The sequence below is a fragment of the Physcomitrium patens genome, chromosome 15, assembly GCF_059467195.1.
Source record: "Physcomitrium patens ecotype Gransden chromosome 15, ASM5946719v1, whole genome shotgun sequence".
Classification (NCBI taxonomy): domain Eukaryota; kingdom Viridiplantae; phylum Streptophyta; class Bryopsida; order Funariales; family Funariaceae; genus Physcomitrium; species Physcomitrium patens.
Genome location: NC_143424.1, coordinates 11,162,335 through 11,184,022, shown reverse-complemented (window position 1 = coordinate 11,184,022; position 21,688 = coordinate 11,162,335). Strand labels below are relative to the sequence as shown.

Sequence of the window (21,688 nt, the reverse complement as noted above, 5' to 3'; positions counted from 1 at the left end):
CGTATTATTATAAGCAAACTCTGCCAATGGCAGAAGGTTTGTCCAATCATCTTGTTGGTAGTTGATGGTACACCTTAAATACTGTTCCAAGACTTGGTTTACGCGCTCTGTTTGTCCATCAGTTTGAGGATGGAAAGCTGAAGATAGCTTTATGTCCACTTTTAAAATCTTGAAAAGAGTCCTCCAAAATCTCGACACAAATTGAGTTCCCCTATCCGATATGATATCTTTAGGCAATCCATGATAGCGATAGATATTATCAATGAAAAGCTTAGCTGTTTCTTCACCTGTGATAGATTTTGTACATGGCATAAAATGTGCCATCTTGGTGAAACGATCTACTATCACAAATATAGAATCATAAGATCTTGAGTTTGGAAGATCTGTGATGAAATCCATAGAAACAGAAGACCATGGTTGTTCTGGTATAGGTAATGGCTGAAGAAGTCCGTAAGGTCGATGTCGAGGAATTTTTGATCTTGAACAAATATCACATGATTGTACAAAGTCTTTGACTGACTTCCACATTTGTGGCCACCAAAAATCTCTTGATATGAGTTCCAAAGTCTTATTATATCCAAAGTGTCCTGCTGCTGGAAAGTCATGACGTGCTTGAAGAACACGCAAACGTGCTTTTCCTTCTAGAACATATAGGCGTCCTTCAAAATATAATAGATTGTTCTTAAACTTGAACTTAGAAGAATCATGAGACTTGGAAGAATTATTCTCGATATCATGAACAAGAGGGTCTGAGGACATACTGGACTGGATTTGCTTGAGAAAAGTTGAATCAATAGTCAATGTTGATTTCACTGCTCGGAGATGAAATTGCTCCGGTTTCAAGAGGACCGTTCTTTGTTGCTAAAAAGCTGCATCTCCTTCTTTTGGTGCAAAATAAGAACGTCTAGACAGGGCATCGGACAAACCTTGTTGTTTTCCTAGCCGATAAGTGATAATGAAGTCGAATCTTGACAAAGACATACTCCAACGAGCTTGACGACGATTCAACACGCGTGCTGACATGAAATACTCGAGGTTCTTGTGATCTGTATACACAATGACTGGACTAGAAGCACCTTCTAGATAATGACGCCATTCTTGAAAAGAATCCACGATTGCAAGAAGTTCTTTATCGTGGATCTCATAATTGATCTCGGCTGCTGAGAATTTTCTTGAATGAAAAGCTATCAGATGAAGTTTGTCATCTGTTCCCATTTGTGATAAAACTGCACCCAAGGCAAAATCCGATGCGTCTGTTTCCATAAAAAATGCCTTGGAAAAGTCAACACGATATAAGACTGGTGCAGAGACAAACGATGTCTTCAAGGCTTCAAATGCTGCTTCCGCTTCTTGATTCCATTGGAATTTATCTTTACTAGTCAAGCGTGTAAGTGGAGCTGCAACTCGTGAGAAGTCTTTGATGAAGATCCGATAGTAATTGACAAATCCCAAGAAACATTGGACATCTCTTACAGTCTTTGGAATCTTCCAATCCATGATTGTTTGGACTTTCTTAGAATCCATCATAAGACCATCATTTGAAATGATGTATCCTAAAAAGTCAACTTGAGTAGTGTGAAATACACACTTTTCCATCTTGGCGTACAATCCTGCATCTCTGAGTTTTTTTAATACTTGACGAACATGTATTTCATGTTCTTCAACATTCTTAGAATAAATCAGGATATCGTCTAGGTAGCAGACGACAAAATTATCTAAGAATTCACGAAATACATCATTCATGAGATGTTGAAAAGCAGCTGGTGCATTCGTGAGTCCAAAAGGCATGACATTATATTCAAAATGCCCGTACCTGGTTCGAAACGCAGTCTTCTATTCATCTCCTTCTTTGATCCGTACTAGATTATATGCTCCTCTTAGATCTATTTTTGTATAGATCTTAGCTTGATTGAACTGGTCAAGGAGTCCTGATATCAAAGGTAATGGATACCTGTTCTTGATTGTGATCTTGTTGAGTCCTCGATAGTCAACACACATTCGTAAAGATCCATCTTTTTTCTTTACAAATAGAATTGGAGCTCCTGCTGGAGATTTTGAATGGCGTATGAAATTCTTCGCTAAATTTTCGTCAATATATGTCTTGAGTTCAGCCAACTCATCTTGCGATAAACTGTAAATTGGTCCAAATGGTGGCTGAGTTCCTTCCTTGAGATCGATTGAACAATCGTATGGGCGATGCTCAGGAAGAATATCTGCATTCTTTTTTTCAAAAACGTCTTGATAATCCTGATATTGACTTGGAATGCCACTTGAAGTCTTTACGCTTTCAGAAATAGGTGCAGCATAAATAGCAAAAGTTGATCCTTCTTTTGCTGCGTGTATAAATGCTTTTGCACCTATAGGTGCGAGTTTTACTATACTAGACTCATGGTTTTTTACTTGGTTAATAGAACTGTTACTAATGCTCTGAGGAAAATCAAGTTTACGAGAAATCCAATCTATTCGAGGATTATACTTTTCTAACCATGATAAGCCTAAAATTACTGGATTAGAGGGAGATCTAATTATATTAAAAATTACGCAACTACTATGACCATTTATTACTACATCTACAGGAAGTGTTTCGTGAGTTACATCTCCAGAAGACAACGGACGACCATCTATGACTTCTACGTGTACAGGTTTAGTTTTTTGTATTAATGATATTCTATGACATCTAGCAAATTCTTCATCTAAAAAACAAGATGAGGCTCCTGAATCTACCAAGGCAGAGGCTTTGTAATTATTAGGTCCTAAACGCACATCTATTATAAAACAAGGAGATGGTTCTGAGGAGAGGATAGGACCTTTATTAGAAGTTGTACAAGATTCCAGCCGCACGGTCCCTATTGTAGCTGGACGTACTCGTTTTCCGACATACTGTCTTCTTTGACAGCCGTACTCCTCATTTTGTAGTTACGTCGCTTCTTTGGACAATGTTGAGCAGTGTGCTTAGGTTCTCCACAATATAAGCACAATCCTTCTTGTCGACGACGAGACTTTTCTTGCTCAGTAAGAGGTTTGAAACGTACCGCATCAATTTGCATATCCTCTACTTTTGAAGGTATGTGTTGAGGAGACGTCGGTGTTGCCATTGAATTGTAGTAACGTTGAGGCCCACTTGTGCGACTCTCGGATCGAAATTCAAAAAGTCGATTGTCGCACTTCACAGCAAAGTCAATTGCTTGACTCAATGTTTGAGGATCAAGTAAATTAAGCATCAATTTCTTTACCTCATATTGTAATCCGTAGAAAAATTGACTCACAAGTGCGGCATCATCCCACTTGATATCAGTTGCAAGTTGTCGAAATTGCGAAGCATATAATGTTACTGATCGATTGCCTTGTCGCAAAATACGGATCTTGTTGGTTGCAACACGAATTGCATCATGTTCTCCAAACATGGATCGAAACTCCGCCAAAAAAGCCTTCAGATTATCCAATATTGGATCTCGTCGTTCAAGAAAAGATGAAAACCATGACAATGCTGAACCTGAAAGAAGTGTACCAATGAATCTTACTTGTGACCCTGGAGTTGGATAGCTCTGGGGTTGAAGTTCAATCACTAGTTGGACCTGATTGATGAATCCTCGAAACTTGGATCTGGTACCATCAAACTTCTCAAGCAAGGCAACTCTCGGTTCTCTAACACTCGAAGGGTGTTCCATTCTGGGAGAAGGGACATGGTTTGGTGCAGATGTTGAAGCAGCCCCAATCATCTCTATATCTTCACTTCCTACCATTCTTGTTGCTCCTTGTGGTGGTAAATTGAGTTGATGCATCGCAAGCATTAACTCCCTCAATTGTTCTTGCATCTGTGCCATTGCACTCTTCATTTCAACAAGCTCTGCCATAGTAGCACTTAGAAAAGAGAAGATGCCTAATAACGCTCAAAACAAATAGAAGAGAGGAATTGATAACAAAGAAAATACTAAGAACAATATCAGTTTAAAAGAGGGTAATCCGCAACTTCTAATGCGCTTATGTCTTATCAAGAAAAAGGGGTAATCCACTCTTAATCAAGAAAAGACAAAGCTCTGATATTGTAAGTGTACTCTTGTCAATCTGTCAAGGACAAGAACTCGATGAAAGCTAAAGAGTAAGTGAGACTTTTCTCAAAAAGAAATAGGACAAAATAGAAATATGTATATTAAGAAAGAAACTGGAATGGCTATTGCCAAAATACAAGAAAACTAGAGACCCTTGAAACTAGACTAGAAGCAAGAAAGGAGTTGACAAGAGTGAAGAGGGCTTCACTCTTGCCTCTATATATACTATCTAACTAGAAGCCACGTGGCGATGTTCTATAAGACCTCCAATATATGTTGACTTTCTAGGCCACATGCCTTTGCTTGCAAGGCAAGTTTTCTATGAATGGACCACGTAGTTAGCTTATTCTTTAAGCTTCCAACATGCGTGGCACATGGCTAACTTGTTGACCAAGTTTCTAACCTAAAAGTCAACTATAGACTCCTATAAAGTCAAAGCAGCGTCTATGAAGCTTCTAAGAAGCTTCTCTAGAAGATATTACACAATTAACCTACTTTTTCATACTTTTATCTATTCATATAGGTAATTATATGTATGTCCGTGACATTATGCTTCAACGCTTACATAAGTCTTCTTTGATACCATCTTTTGTCACTATGGATTATCTCATATCATCATTTTAAATTGGAAGCCATGCTTCACGAGAAGTTTTTGGCAAGTCTTCTTCAAGCTACTAAGTATATGATTTGTCATATCTACAATCTTCTTTCTCTAAACAAATAGTAAATAGAGCATACAAATCAGACCTTAGAGGATATGTTATAGGCATTTGTGGTGGTTCATCATAATGATTGGGATGAATACTTGACGCCCTTGGAATTTGCTTAGAATGATAGTATTCAAGCAAGTACCAATTATTCACCATTTTTCCTAAATACCAATTTCTATCCAATTACACTAGCAACTCTTGATCATTCCATCAACACCAACAATACAACAATAGAGGAATTTATACAACAATTTAGAACAGCCTTACAAGAGACACGACACCACTTCTTTACTGCATAAAATTGATAGAAATACTATATGGATAACCATCAGTAATATAAGACTATTTAGGAGGATGATCAAATGTTACTCTCCAGATCCAACTTGCCACTTGCTACATCAACCCAAATTTGTAAACTAGCACCTCGGTGGCTTAAATCTTTTCGCATTTCTACATTAATTTTTAATGATGCATATCGCCTCGAGCTTATGCCACATATTTGGATCCATCTAGACTTCTATGTTTTGCAACTAAAAGAATATCATACTGAGCCAAAGTGCTTTCCAGATCGATACCAATGACCACTATCATGAGTGGTAGTTGATGACCAACAAGAATATGAAGTGGATAGCATTTTGGAGCATTGTTACTTTTATCGAGGTAATAAACATCCACAACTTCAATACAAAGTTCTTTGAAAAGGTTATCCCATTTACGATGCAATGTAGGAACCTGCACAAAATCTCACTCATTGCCAAGAAGCAATTTGGAGATACTATCGGGAGCAAAATGAGGATGTTTTGTATTAATAGAAGGAGATTAATTATAATAGGATATAGATAAGATAATTATATAGATAGTTAAAACCATGGAGGTTTCTAAAATTGGGATAAGTAGACCGAGTAAAATCCATTATAGAATATTCTAAAAAAAGTTTATGACAGTTATTTAGATAGGGCCTATCATAAAACCTTCTAAAAAAAACTAAAGGTAATTATTTAGAAGGGATCTACCACCTAAGAACACTCTAAAAAGTCCACATTGATAGAACAAGGTATAAATAGGACTAGCTAAGGCCTTTTGAGGCATCTGATTAAGTATGGCTTTTGACCCTTTCTCTTATTAAAGTTTGGTTTTGCATCTTTTTGTTCAATTTTCTTCTATTATGTTTCTGTTTGCTCAATTTGTCTTTCATATCTTATTCTGTTTAGTTCCGTTCAGTTCTGTTTTGGTATATTTTGTCCTATTTTGTAATGAGGTTTTATGTTGCTATAGAATAGAAGGAACTTGGATTTTTGAAATAGTCTAGTCATGTTTCAACTATCATGGATTGCCTAAGGATATTATATTAGATAAGGAAACTCAATTTATATCAAGATTTTAGAAAACTCTTTTAAAGATTCTAAAGATAGATATAAAGCTTTTTTTGGCTTTTCATCTTCAAATTCATTGATAAACAGAGCATAGAAACCAAGGTTTAAAGAAGTATTCAAGATGTACCAACAACTACTAACAAGATGATTAAACAACTCTTTTGTTATTGGCAAATTTTGCTTATAATAATATAATATATTCTTCTATGTAATAAACAAAATAAACAAGATATCTTGTTTATTAGCATGGATATGATATTAATGAATGCACATGGGAGCCAACAAAAAATCTTGTAAATATAATAAAGAAAGTTGAGGCTTTTTATCAATGACATCCATCAAAACTATGATGAAGAATAGTAAGATCCATAAAAGATGATGACCACTTCTCATTAAACTTGTCTCTAAAACAAGAAGTAATATCACTGACATACATATTTATTCTAATAATTATCTATACAATTAGGTAGAAGTAGATAAAAGTATATTAATTTCATAGTATTTTCTAGAGAAGCTTTATAGAAGCTTCATAGATGTGATTTTGATTTTACACGTGTTTGTAATTGATTGGTAGATTAAAAAATTTGTAAACAAGTTAATCACGTGTCACACATATTGATAGATTGTAGAATAAGCTAATTATGTGGCACACATATAAAAAACTTGTTTTTCAAGTTAAGATGTGTGTCTTACAAAGTCAACACATATTGAAGGTCTTATAGAATATTTTCATATAGCTCCTAGTTAAATAGTATATATCGAAGCAATAGTATAGTTTTCTTCATTCTTGTCAATGTCTTTCTAATATTTAGTCTTATTTCAAGATTTTTTAGTCTTCTTATCTTTGCAATAGCTATTTTAGTTAAATATTATCTTTGAGTAATTATCTAGTCTTTTCAAGTAACATAAGGGTGTCTTAATCTTTCAATTCTTTAAGCTTCATATCCTTGACAAATATCTTCTAAAATCTTGAGTATTATTATTTATATATTTATTTTTATTATATTTTTTACATCTTTAGTATATAATTAATATTTTAATATATATATATATATATATATATATATATATATATACATACACATACAAGCAAAAAATATTAATTTTTAACCAAAAGGTATCTTAGATATTTCAAATATTGTAACAAAAAATAAAAACATAAAATTGAATAAACTTCTAATGTTTTATTTGATTTAAAGACTCTAATTTATTGAAATATATATTATAAATAAAATAAGAAAAATAATAATATTTAAATATATTCAAAATATATTTGAAGAACCTCTAAATATATATATGTACATATATATATATATATATATATATATATATATATATATAGTATTGTTAATACTATTACAATTTTTACTATTAGAGCCTTAATTTGCTACCTATTTAACATATTTTTTTTAGTTTTTTTAATTTCAATTTTAAAAAAATTAATCAAATGGTTTGAAATATGATAAATAAATAAAATTAATTGGTTCAAAAGATATTTGATAAAACGTGGCATGTAATGGATAGAAGTTGTGGTGGTGGTAGTAAAAACTATAGTAATATTAGCAATATATATATATACACAATAACTATACCATTTTTAGATTATCAATTTTGATTTTTATATAATAAATTTAAAAGATATTATAAAATTATCTATAATCAAATATCTATAATCAAATATATTTTGGTTGTAATATAAAGTATCAATGATACATCAATTACTCTTCATCTTTATATTCTTTTATATCTACTATATCAATTTATTGTGATTAGTTAAAAATCAAGACTTTTTATATTATTTAATATATTTATTAATAGTTAAATTGATTTTCTTTATTTAAATATCATATATATATATATGCATAGATTTATTATAACATTATATCTTTTAATTAATAATATTTGAAGTTATTTTATTATTTATTTAATTAAAAAATATTTAAAATATAGATCTAAGTCATGACTTTTTAAGTGAATTCTTATCATAAAATGTTATGAAGTGAAAAAACACTATTTATTAATATGACCTCATCAATGAATGTTAATGAGCAATTAAAAATATGCTATGGACTTAATTTGCTTCAATGACATTGTCAAAATATTTTAAATGGCATGAAACTTGGCAGAAGACATTTAAATTTGGTAGAATTTTGTTGTGATTTTTTCAGAACATCATTCTAATTTGGAAATTTGTATATATATATATATATATATATATTTCCATACATAATTCTAGAATATGTCATTTTAACACTATTTTGGGATTGTTTCAATAATGTTTTCTAAAACAATTTGGATCAGAACAAAACTGCTTAGGAATTGTCACTGTTTTACAAAGTTTCAACACGATATGATTCTGCAAGAATATGTTTCAAGTCTTGAAAGAATAGGTTATTACTCAAAACATTTCCCTCAAAATTACTTGGAACATTTGGACATTTCTCAGAAATCAAATTTTGAACACATACAGAGAGAGAGGGGGGGAGAGAGGGATTAATAAAGTTTTACAATATAAATATTCATATGACGTTGAACTAGAACGTTTGTGGACATAAGGATTCCTCTTCGAAGTTACCAAGATCCTAAAGGACATGTTCATGTATATATATATATATACATATACATGTCTGGGGAGCAAAGGTGTCAGAATGGACCCACCTTTGAAGCTATGCTAGAACTGTCAAACACTCAATCGCTATGCCTGGAGAGGAAACCCTTTCAGATACCGAGAGTACAAAGGAATGATGGAAGCCACCACAGGACCCACCTCCACAGTTTCGAGACAAGTGTTCCGACAAGCTCATCTCCTGTCCACGAGACAATTCTTCATAAATGGAGACCCTTTGGCTCCCTCCCTTCCTCTTCATTTACAGCAGTAGATCCAGAATCAAGGACCTAAAAACTGAATTCCAAACTGTGCTTAGAATCTATCAAGGAATTCACGAGTTGGCTCGTCGTCGGCATGGTCGTTCGGTGATTTACACCGTTGCTTAGCGTCCTCAGCCGCAATCTTGGCCGTGTCAGCACCACCAGGCCTGATTGCCAAACACATCAACATAGAGTTTAGAAGTAAAATCATTTGAATATATATATATATATATATATATATATATATATGATTTATATATATACACACACACACAATAAATATATATGTATACATACAGACATATGTTAACAATAGAAAGGGAAGAAAAAGGAAAGCCATCGACCATGAGATCTAAGTGAGTACAGTTGAAACACAATGTGCAACGCAAGGAGTTTGAAGGTTAGAGTGGATACTATGCCAAGGTACGGATAGTGCCTGCTACAGGTTGGGAGTTGTAATATTTCTTTACAGAATAATAGCAAATTGCTTGTTTTTTTTAATACAAGTTTTACAAATATCAGAATGGGGAAGACAAGCTAGAGCTCCTTACTCCTTGACCTCTGGAGGTGGACACGGCGCATTGATTCGTATCTTATGCCAGCAGTTATTCAGGACGCCTCTCAAATTCCAAATCTCATCAACCGATGCAGGCTGGACATTTCCAGAGGAATCCACCTGCAAAACCACGTGGGTCTAAGAAGCCCTTCTTACATAATAGTATCAACCTCAAAACTGTTTCCTTCGAAAAAACAAGATACAGGTTGATCAGGGAGTGATCAGGGAGTGATAAGGACTTTCAAATGAGAAAGGTAAGAGCTTGTTGATTATAAGCTGGAATTCTCTACCCTTGGATGATGTATTTTTAACCAACTCTTTAAAAAGTCATGTATGCTCTAGATTTATGATAAATTTTGCCACATGTATCTACGACGGAATAATATCATCGTCAAATATTGCATTATTTCACATGACCAATGGTCAACAATCACAACCGCATGTTCCGATATGAGCTACAACGTTGTAACCCGTTCGCCGCCACAAGCATGTGCTTCGCAATTATATCACTAGAAGTGAAAGAAAGTAGTGCGAAGCCACACACCGCTTTCACAACCACAATACATGGGGTCTCAAGTTTAACAAATCTTAGTTGCCACAAGGTCCACGCCCAATGAGGACGATGAAGATCATCCTTATAACCCCTCTGAGCTTCAATTGGTAGCTTGGGTAGCCGAACTGCCTCTAACCATTTCTTTCCATTATTGATTGAGATATCCACCCGCTCAATACCACGTCCACCCCCCGCCACAGCATAACCATAAAAGTCCACCTGCGGGAAATGTTCCAGCTCATCTAACTCAACATGTGGCACTATTTTGTTATGCTTCAAAGAAGAAGATGAGAGTAAAATCGTCGGAGTGCAAACTCATGGAAAACTTGCATTTGCAGTTAGTACTAAAGTCGTCATTCAAGAAATGTAAGGACCCAAGATTCTTTCTTGACGTGCCCGAAAAGATTGAGAGGTTAACAAACCTTCTTCCAACTTAGGGCTTATTAATATCTTTAGTAAGGCAATAAAACAATCAACACAAGGAGGAGCCAACAATACATGGCTAAACTAAAGGTGGCAAAAAAAGAGGAACGTGGACGGAGCGATAGACTATCATCCCTGCCCTTTACTCTTTAGAATCTAGAAACGCCCGTTGAACGAATTGAAAATTACGTCATAAAATGTGTTTAAAACTTGTGAGCACCATACTAGATGATAGTGGACCAAAGGAATCATTTCAACAATTGCCAAAATTTTAACGAAAAATCAAACTTCAGCAGGCAGCTTCTTTCAGAAGCAAAAGTCGTCACTGACCACATCCCCACTCTTCACTACAACCCCATCTCCAGGCTCACAAATGACACTCTGCACATGAATCAAGAGGAACAACCGTTCAGTAAAGGGGGCAATTCACATTAAATGTTACAAATATTTACCAACTCACAACCGCTTGATTGTACATCTACATGATTACAAGCCCCTGGCTTGCTGTTCTAGCCGGTCAAGAAAATATACTTGGATGGGAAAGTCCATTAATGCACGTTGTGAACTCCAGTTAACATTGTTCCAACGAATCCACGGTGGAAACATCTTGTAGTCTTTCTGCTGGAAAAAGAACTGTTTCAAAACAAACGGATAGATCAGCAGTCGGACTACCACAGTGGCAATATATGTTAAAAAACTTGATCGGCATAATGCCTCGTAAACAATATCAAGCTACTCTTCTGTAATTCTAGTCTGTCTACTGTCAATGAGACACAGCTAATTTTGCTTTCGCATACCTGGCACTCATATTTGGAGATGATGATTGTCTCAATCCATTTTACAGAGCGCGCTCCGATAACCCCTGGGACTACAGCCCGGATTGGATAGCCATGGTCCCGACTGAGCACCTGCAAGCATGCAACTACACATCATAAGAAGGGAAATTCTTCAGGATGCTTAGAAAAGAGGCTTTTGACCACAAAGACTGGAAAAATATTAAATCATGCAGATGTTTGCACCTTTCCATTCATCTCATAAACCAACAAAACATCTGCTTCCGGAGTCGTTGCATGCAGCATGGGTATCGAAGCCCTGTATGGTAATCCGTCTTCCTCCTGCACAGAACAAACAGTTACTGGTGTACGCTGACATAAAGCCCAATGCCCACACACTCTCCATCCACTACGACTTGCCACAAAACACCTTCTCAAGGGATTGAAGGTCTAACGCAATTAAACGTCTCACATTATAAATTTGCTGAGTACCTCACACATATCACAGCTCACAAACTCAACATGCTTTCCTTTTCGAGTGGTGAAATCTGAGTAGTACTCAACACCGGCAAGTTTAAGCACATCAGAAAGCCTAGCTCCTCCTCACGCAGCTGGTCACAATGAAGAAAAAATGAAAATAAGACCGCCCATGAAATACAAGGTTGCTATGTGAAAAATCAATACATTGCCACTCATTGCGTAAATAAAGAGTCTGCAAAGCAAAGACCGCATGATTCGATAAAGATTAAAATGGAAAGCATAGAATGTTCCTCATGAGACTTTGCTGGTGCATGACCTGGTGAATACTAATAAAATCAGAGATGAAGCCCTCGCCATAGAAGACAATCAGGATTAACTTGTATAGCTGAGAGGATACCAGTGCCAATAGCTCCAGGTCCCCAGCTAAGTCCCCTTATTTTCCGTTTATCACTCATCTCTCTCCTCCGATTACCTGCGCACTGTGTGTCCCTCGCATCAACAATTCATACTAGAAATCCGTGTTATATCGAACCTTTGACAACCTATCATATCAAACAAACTAAATGCTCTGACATATGCTCGCTATCTACCATAGCTTGCCGATGGAATCAATATAATTCCTTCCATATCCGCGTACAGGAACTGGAGGAGGCTGTGCTTAGCAGGGTTATTTTGCGCCTTCAATGATTCTGCTAGATGCAGTACCCTTGCAGGTTCTCGCTCACAACAAGGTAATTTGCAGGGAACGTACTCTCAAAGTAAACCCACTGTGATTTAAGTTCTTTATAAATCAGAGAAGCAAGTGTGCACAAAATTTTCAAACCATACTTGCAGTGTTGCCATCACTAGATACTTGGGCAGCGACCTGTAGAAAATAAAATAAGTAGCTGTATTACTACAAGTAACTAAAGTAATCCTGAACTGACTACAGAACACGTATAGGAGCACCTTGCAAGCCATCGTTTCAAATTTTTACTTTGTGACTCCACAAGACAGTACAAAAGATCATTTACACGAACAAGGTGGATTGTACTTACTTCAAGAACTCAAGCGAGAGTGAGAGGGAATTTGGCACGTATCCTGTCACAATCAAATTGTAACTACAAAGAAGATGGAGATTGTTGCCCTTGATTAAAAATCTCAAACAATGAAAGAGCTTGTCAGAACAGTATCTGAACACCTGGAAAGAAAAGGTTACAAACGCAAGATTTGCTGAGCTTTGTAACCATGTGTAAGTTACCATTTCCTACATAAGGATATGACACATCAGACACGACTAGCAGTTTACTCTAAAAAATATTCAAATTGTAGGAAGAAAGGATATATACAAGAGGGGAATCGGTACGTTGTGGGATCGGGGAAGATGGGAACAGGTCCATGATTTCGAGCATAAAATATGTCCTCGTTAGTCAAGTAGGAAGTAGTGAGCACGGAGAGGGGAGGCTCAGCATTGAAAGGTTGCTGAAACACGCACAAAACACACCAAGCACGGAATCACCCAGCGGGACCTTCTGGAATAGAAACAAACAACAAAAGAATGATTTGAATCTCAACCAACGAGCTCTAGATACCAAACCCACGATCATACAATTTTGATTCTTGAACATTAAGAACTCAAGCGAGAATGAGAGTGAGAGTGAGAGGGATGAAAACATCAAAAAGGGAGTTTAAAACTTCCAGAGTCTTCAAAATATTATTATCTAAAGGGTACCAAAAACAACTTTACACAATTTCCTGGTTTTCCTACTCTAGCAAGACCTTCATCAGCATTCACGGAAGGAACAAAGAACACAATGCTAACAGAATCGAGAAGCGCTCGCAAGTTTTCCTTACTACTGTGCATGTCAACATGGTATTCTTAAGAACCGCAACCGTTGACTCAAAGCCTCTCCTACTCAAAATATCCATGCACGTGCCATGAGTCCCATAATCTTACAAGATTATTCCTCAAACAGCTCGAACTCAATACCATTACACAATTTTATCAACAGAGTCCCGCTATCTATCTTGAGAAGCCACGCATGTGAGAAATCAAAAACAACATATTCAAATAATACAAGAGAAATAGAACCCCCATTAAACTACCCGCACTCCAGAAACAGCTGATTGAAGTAGCAAAATTCCACAAGCTCTCTTTGGCGAGTGGGGCCGTGAACGTAGAGCATAAATGTCAGGCTAATGCAAGAGATGTTTATTCAAAACGCAAAACTCTTCCCATCAGCTGTAACATCCAGACGTTGCAACGATCACAATACAACAATATCAAGCACGGCCAGCTCTGGCTCCCTGTTACCTAGGGATGCTAACGTTGACACAGCTCATAGGACCTTGACCCGCTGTAATCGAAATTCCAGTGCATATTCTATGAGAAACGTTAAACTTATTAAACACAACCTCCTCATCGAATGTGAAAGGTCTCCTTCAATCTCGACATTCTTCCTCTCATTGCCAATTAACGCACAAAGACCATCAGTTAGATTCTCCACCCAATTCATCAATGATTTTCACACTTGCATCACATTGCGCAACTTCGAAAAGCTTTCACCTATTTCGTGCAGCTAGGTATTTACCAATGAAACGAAACAACACGTCGATTTCTCAATCCTACCATCAGTTCATGCTCCCTTTGCCCCATCCAAACAGAAGAAAACTCACTACTAAGAGGGATTACCCAAGTAACCGAGACAAATCTCAAGGACTCAAATCAAAAAAATAAATAATAATAATAATAATAATAATAATAAATAAATAAATAATCATAGACTCACCATAGAAGCGACGATCAGTCCCTCCTTGCGACGCGGTTCGTCGTTGTAACAGAGAGAACCTTGCAATCGGAGTTCCTTGGGAGAAGAGTGGGGAGGTGATTCCATGGTGTCGCTCCTTCAGGGCTCAATCACGATCAGCCCTCCAAAACGAAGAACAACAAATAAACCGCCAAACATTCAAGCAAATCCAAATCAAAAAGTATAATACCGTCGCATCGGAGAGAGAGATCAGCAACGTGCTCTCACGCCATAGCCGTGAGTTTCGCTGCAACAAATTTGCCCTGCTCCAGAAATTAGGGTTTCATAGCGTTTCCACTGAAGTTTTGCTGGAATGTGATTTAGCAGGAGGTGGGTTATGACATCATGAGATACTACAGCCAATTCTTTATGTGCTTGATTGAAAATATAGCATTTCACGTCGACCCAATTCTTAACTAAGCGAGGGTTTACATCACAAGGTATTTAGAAGAGCATCAGTAGTGACATTTCTCATGAAACTTCGCAGGTTTGATATATTTTTGTGAATTTTGAACTCGCTCGTTGATTCAATTATCATTGTTGTTATTGTTACAATTGAATTAGTCAATTGCTAAAAAGGAATATGGGATAGACTGTAAATGAAGTAAAAATGTGATTAGAGTAATGACTAATAAGCAATCATCCATTGGGGAGAGGAGAGGTGATTGACAGCATTAACAAATTGTTTGTGATGTTGTTTGTTTGTTTGTTTATTTGTTTTAATACAATTACAATGCTTGTTTGTCTTACAATGATAACATAAAATGCAATAAGGTTTAAATTTCATTGTGTATTGTAACCTTTTTTTCCCAATGTAGTTTTTGCCTGCAACATTGTGAACATTCTAACTTATTTGATTTGTAAATATTGTTTTGGATATGTAACTTTCTATTTCAAGATTTGATAGAATTGAGAAATTCCTCTGTATCAATTCTATCAAATCTTGAAATAGAAAGTTTTTTCATTATGTAATAGTAGTCAAAACCCGTGCCATTGGCCACAAAAATAATATTGTAAACTATGTATTGTAAATTAACCTTTTGTTTGAAGCTTCATAAGACATGAAACTCCATGTTGCATGTCATTCCACATTTGTGGTGCTTGTGAGCTCCACACCTAGTGATCTTGTAGCACTACTCTTGGCAATTTGCAGCAACAGCATGCAGATTTTAATCTCAAATTGATCAAAAGTTGAATTATTGCTTCACTTATGATGAAAAACAATGAGATATGCAACCAATTAGAGCTGATTTTTTTGTCTTATCTAGTTTATACCTTAAACTGTTTTATGTAAGAGATTCTTTCATCCAAATTTACAAAAGTGCTCCTTCACAATTAGAAATTTATTCTCAATGGTGTGTAGATATAATCTAAAAAGTAAGTGCAAATGAAATGTTGTGCACCTAGTTTTTCTTTTATTCTTTTGACACAGCAGGAATATACCCTATGCAAGTTTGGGATTTTACAGTTGGGATTGTGCACCTAGTTAATTTTTTAAAGTGTGGAAATTTTTAATGTAATATGTTGTCATAGCCATCAAAGTGTGGAATCATCAATTTCAAGGAAGCTTGTTTAAGATTAATGTTGTGTGTCCACTCTGTAAATTTCACAATACCAATTTTGCTTTTTTCAAATCATGCATGTCAATTTATGGATGAATGTTTAAATTTAAAGCCTGCAATACTTTTGAAAGTAAACAAAGCAAAATAAAATGAATCCTAAAACTCACGTGAGAAAATTTACTGGAATTTCGAAGATACCAAACATACATATATATATATATATATATATATGTATATATGTATATATTAAGAAATGCAGAATTACATTATAAATATTAACACATGTGTAAACTACTAGTCAATAAGAGAATGCAAAATAAACAAAATAAACTCCTTGTGAAAAATCTTTATTTGCATTGTAAGAGAACCTCTCATGATGACTTTTTACTTTTATTTTTATCTAGGAACTTTTTGTGAATGCTTGTTATTGAAACTTTTTGTGAATGCTTGTTATTGAAACTTTCTGTTCATACTTCTATTAAATATTTGTGAAAAGTTATTGAAATTTTCTAAAATTGTTAAGAAAAGTCTCAGGAATGATTCAATGGTTTAAAAACATTTTGTAATCCTCTTGGGAGATCTAAAAAGACATCAAGTTCACTTGGACTTACATCCATGATGAATTTTTCAAACTTTTAATAGCAACAAATTTTATATTATTGTGACTCTCAGGATTTTGTAAATATCTTTGTAGCTTTTATTCTAACATCTGAAGTATCATTATAAAACACATTTAGAGAATATAAATAATAATATTTGTGTGATTATTTCACAGTGGCTGATCATGTAAAAATTACATTTTTTATTTAAAGGATAAATTTTGTTTCGATTAATCCAACAAAATAAATTCAATAGCTAATTTAATATTATGGTCAGATTTCTACATTGGAAACAACTCATTTCCATTATTTAACTCCCAAAACGCTTGTAACTGGCATGAATATAACCACATATATTTAAAAAAATTAAAATGACATTTCTGCACACATATAATTATTTAAAAAGAAAACATGCACACATGTTAAAAATTTAAAAAATAAATCAAGAAAAATAGAAAACAATTTAAACAAACAAACAAATAAATTTTAATAAATAAAAAATTAAATCAGCATATAATGTTGAGGCGTGGAAGCTGTTAATTTTTTTCACACAGTGAAATATCACTTCACGATTGTATTTCAACAAGAAATGAAATTCAGAGTTAACGTTATTTAATATTCAGACCTACACACATCCAGATATACACCTACACATACACACATACACACATACATACACATATACATACAAGACGATACAAGTATACGAATACCCAGCAATGTGAACCGCGAACGACAAGCCTAGAAACGCCAGCGACCACGTGGTCGAATGAGGGTCCACGACGAGCAGCGCGGCGAGAACAGTGGGGAACAGGTTGGGGAACCGGGTGGGAGGCACGGGAACTCCGCCTCTCTGGTAGCAAATGAAGACCCAGTTGTGCGTGGGCATTGGGGTTTGTGTGGAGAGAGCCCACGCCATAGCTGGGCTGCCCTGCTGCTACTACTCCTACTACTACTACTACTACGGTGGAACACAACACAACTCAACGCGGTGGACGAGGGAGGGGAGGGGAGGGGAGGGAAGGGTACAGACAGAGGGAAGGGTACAGACAGAGGGAAGGAGGGTTTAACGCGCACCATTTGACTGTTCCACGCGGTCTCGCTTCGGCCGCCAAGTGGGCTGGAGCGTCCGCACGTATACCTTCTTGGTTGTGTTGTTGGCGTAGGGGACGTTTTCCGAACACGTTTGGTGATGTGTAGGGATAATACGAGCAGGGAGCGTGAGAATAGAGACGGAGGGAAGTTGTGGGGATGCTGGTTTGCATTCCATCATGGAGGAATGTCGTCTTGAATATGGTGTTGAGAGAAGTTGGAGTTGAGAGTGAGTGAGAGACAGAGAGAGTGAGGTTTTGACGTAGGGGTAGTAGGTTTTGGCAGGGAGAATATGAGGCTAGGGGATGATCGGTATAGTCTAAAGCAACGGGAAGCAATGGTGTTTCAGGGTGCGAGAGTGGATCCTGGTGTGGAATGGGGGTGGGGAGGAGAGAGTGTGGGTCGTAGAAGCATGAAGATTAGGATAGCCGGAGCAGGAGCAGGAGCTGGAGCAGGAACAGACAAGGGGTTTTATTTGGAGGATAGATTTTTGATCAATCCAAAGTTGCTCTTTGTAGGACCTAAAATCGGAGAAGGTGCGCACGGGAAGGTGTATGAAGGGAAGTACTTGGATCAGAAAGTGGCGGTGAAGATTTTGCAGCCCACGAAAAATCCTGATGATCATGCGAAGCTGGTGGCGGGGTTTGTGCGTGAGGTTGCCATGTTGGCGAGGGTCGAGCACAGAAACTTGGTTAGGTTTGTGGGAGCATGTATGGAGCCTGTGATGGTTATTGTCACGGAGCTTATGGAAGGGCGATCACTGAAGAAGTATATGCTTACATTGCGGCCTAATTTGTTGGATTTGAGGTGCTCCGTGAAGTTTGCTCTTGACATTGCTCAGGCTATGGAATGCCTACATGGGAATGGGATCATTCACCGTGATCTGAAGCCAGATAACTTGCTGTTGACGGCAGATCACAAACTTCTTAAGTTAGTAGATTTTGGACTTGCCAGGGAGGAAACTCTCGCTGAGATGATGACTGCGGAGACGGGGACTTACAGGTGGATGGCGCCAGAGCTATACAGCACTGTCACTCTCCGGCATGGTGAGAAGAAACATTACAACCACAAAGTGGATGTGTACAGTTTTGCAATTGTGTTGTGGGAACTACTGGCGAACAGGATGCCGTTTGAAGGGATGTCCAACCTGCAGGCAGCATATGCGGCAGCCTTTAAGAATACAAGGCCAGCCATCCCGAAGGGTATTCATGAGGACCTTGTGTTCATCCTGCAGTCTTGCTGGGCTGAGGATCCTGAAACGCGGCCTAATTTCGCACAGGTGGTTAGAATGCTGACCGCCTTTTTAAGCACTCTTCACGAACCTGAGAAGAAGCTTTCCAGTGCGCCAAAGAAACCTTCGACCGTGGACAACAAATCTCTCACTGCAGAGAAGAAATCATCAAAGACGGGGAAGGGCGTTCCGAAAACAGACAAGGGATCTCCGAAGGTGCGTAAGGAATCGCCAAAGACGGGCTCTCCAAAGGTGGGTAAGGAGTCGCCGAAGACGGAAAAGAAATCACTGGAGAAAACGGCTCCGACACTTGTTATAGCCATCAAGGACGACAGCTCCCCAAAAAATCCTTCCGCCTCAAATCCATCGAAAGACGGCTCTTTCTCTGATTCCGCACCACCAGCTGACGAACCCAAGAGCATGTTTCATTGCTTCAGTTCATGTTCATTCTGGGGGTTATGTTGAAGCGATACTCTTATTCACATCCCCCACCTTCACATTTCCGCTATTTGTGACTTTTGATCCAACTCTCCGTCACCATGTCCCTCGTCGCTGTAAATGCGACTGAGCACGTCGAATACAGGAGCTGGGAGATACGAGGCGGCTGGGTTATTCGATGCCCTGAGTTATCTGTGTTCCATTTCCACCCTACTCAGACAAACGATTGTACAAATACTTCAAAGCCAGGATGCACTTGTTATGTGCTTCCCTTGTGCTTCATTGATTTCAAACATGCTTATCTATCCGGCCGCAAGTATGAGGATACGAGGTAAACTTGCCGCAAAGTGATGGCCATGTCCTCATGGCACTTGAGCATGCAGGCTTTTAGATTAGGTAGTAGCACTATTTCATGTATCAGTAGGTTTTCATAAATATCAGACCTTAACTTTTATCTGCGCTCCTTTTAACATCAGTTTTGTTCGTTCGTTCATTTGTTTGTTCTTTCATTTTTATTTGGGTTCCAGTTTTCCGCAAAATTCCGCAACTTTCTTCCCCAGCACGTTATTAATCGACTCTAATATTCACACTGGACATCTTCTTTCGTTGTTTCCGTGTATCTGTGTCTTGGTCTCTCTAAACATCTAACGATCCTTGCGTTCGCTTTTGTTCAATGGAGGTCGTGCTTGTTTGAAAATGACTGTCAACCTTTCGAATAACTTGGTTGTCTTTTCTATTGTCCTCTTCGGTGTGATAATCGACTCTTCCTAAAACAGGATTGTGCTGAGGAAATGATCTTATTGTTATTATTATTTTGGATTTTGTCTGAAGGTAGTGTGGACTCTTCTCCAGTACACGCGCTTGTACCAGGGAGCCTTCTCCCGGACGCGGACAAAATCACAACGAGGAAATCCATACGAGAAAGACGACAGGCACTACAAACAAAACAAAGATGAGCCACTTTTCGAGGAGCTACAATCCCAGCAGTGATTTTCGGAACACACTACCGCTGGGCATCATCGAGGTGGTAGAACAAACAAAGCAGGGATTGGGAGTGATGATCCTGCTGCTACGTCTGGTGATCGGCGTTTACATGCCTGCATATTTTATTCACTCATTTATGCGATCCTGGTGGATGTTGTATCTGTTGCAAATAAATGAATTTACCACAATATTCAATCAAATAAATGTTGAGTGCATAAATTTTAAAGCTGATACAAAATATAAGTCAAATTTGTCCTGTACAACACATTTACATTGCTTTGTACTTCACAAATCAATCTTCACTCCAAGAGAACCCCAAGAACATGTCTTGCATCGTCATAAAATTTGTCTTTCTATGACATCCATAAATACTCTTTGAATTGAAAGACTCATCATTCAAACATCGCTTTCATTTTTTATTTTTAGACTGTTATAAACTGTGATTTAAACATATTTTATTGAAATTTTCTTCTACACCATTTTTTTTTTTTTTTTTTTTTTTTTGAAGAGTATTCATTGAAGTTACTTTTCATTTTGGGAATTTGTTTTAAAGAGATTGAATTAAAATGTTAAATTTAAAATTCAGGGTAATTATGAATAAAAAAATATTTGATTACCAAATTTGAGTATGGACTTCATCTTGCATTTGAACGTACAAGGATCAAGTCACAGTTCCATTTTGAGATTTAATAGAGTTTCTTTTCGATTCAATTGCCATGGAGTTATAATAATGCGTCTAGTTTACCGACTTTCAAATATTTTAGATTTTCAAAACTCTGAGAGAGATTTGCAGGGTTTCAGAAACCATGAATACTTTAAAGTATATTGATTATGGAATATATGGTGGTTTTGTTAGGTAACTCTAAAGGAGTGGAAAGCTTCAAAGTTTACCTCAAAGACCTTTCGCAGCTCTTGGAATTCTCAACACTAGCTCAATTGTAGGAGTATTTGACAGACATCAAATTCAAAACCTCTGAATCCGCTAACTTCTCGGGTAAGCTACTCACTAACCAACAATCATACTTCAGTACACCGTTTCCGCTGTGTAAGTACCGCAGCGATTCAGTGAACTGTAGGAAGACATTGCGGTTGATATTTTGACAAGTTTGCGTCGTTAACAAGTTGCACTTTGGAACTCCGAGCTTAAATTCTTCGCTATTTTTACAATAGCTGAACATAGGCGAGTTGACACTTTCAGGAGAAACTCGAAC

General features: G+C 36.9%; 1 protein-coding gene and 1 pseudogene across 4 annotated transcripts; one reads left to right on the top strand and one right to left on the bottom strand.

Annotated features, from left to right (window-relative positions):
- Positions 1-8,634: 8,634 nt before the first annotated feature.
- LOC112292155 (sulfite oxidase-like) lies at positions 8,635-15,957 on the bottom strand (annotated as a pseudogene). The gene is made up of 15 exons (XR_016506493.1): positions 15,609-15,957; positions 14,762-15,396; positions 14,554-14,668; positions 13,079-13,246; positions 12,823-13,031; positions 12,614-12,650; positions 12,183-12,264; positions 11,798-11,916; positions 11,552-11,647; positions 11,330-11,440; positions 11,064-11,165; positions 10,863-10,913; positions 10,101-10,328; positions 9,552-9,676; positions 8,635-9,167 (listed from the first exon to the last, which is right to left on the bottom strand). The product of XR_016506493.1 is annotated as a sulfite oxidase-like (transcript).
- Positions 15,958-17,646: 1,689 nt separating this feature from the next.
- On the top strand, positions 17,647-20,681 carry LOC112291981 (serine/threonine-protein kinase STY13). 3 transcript variants are annotated; one of them, XM_090256432.1, is made up of 2 exons: positions 17,647-19,824; positions 20,346-20,681. In XM_090256432.1, exon 1 carries the CDS (start codon positions 18,117-18,119, stop codon positions 19,518-19,520), a length of 1,404 nt encoding a protein of 467 aa, XP_090112558.1. In that variant the 5' UTR covers positions 17,647-18,116; the 3' UTR covers positions 19,521-19,824; positions 20,346-20,681. The 3 variants fall into 3 exon arrangements, with proteins under 3 accessions (XP_090112558.1, XP_090112557.1, XP_090112556.1); XM_090256431.1 differs by having other exon boundaries at positions 20,329-20,681; XM_090256430.1 differs by having other exon boundaries at positions 20,325-20,681.
- Positions 20,682-21,688: the final 1,007 nt, after the last annotated feature.

Coding starts and splice junctions, on each gene's coding strand:
- LOC112291981 (XM_090256432.1), top strand. CDS start 18,117: ATGAGGCTAGGGGATGATCGGTATAGTCTAAAGCAACGGGAAGCAATG.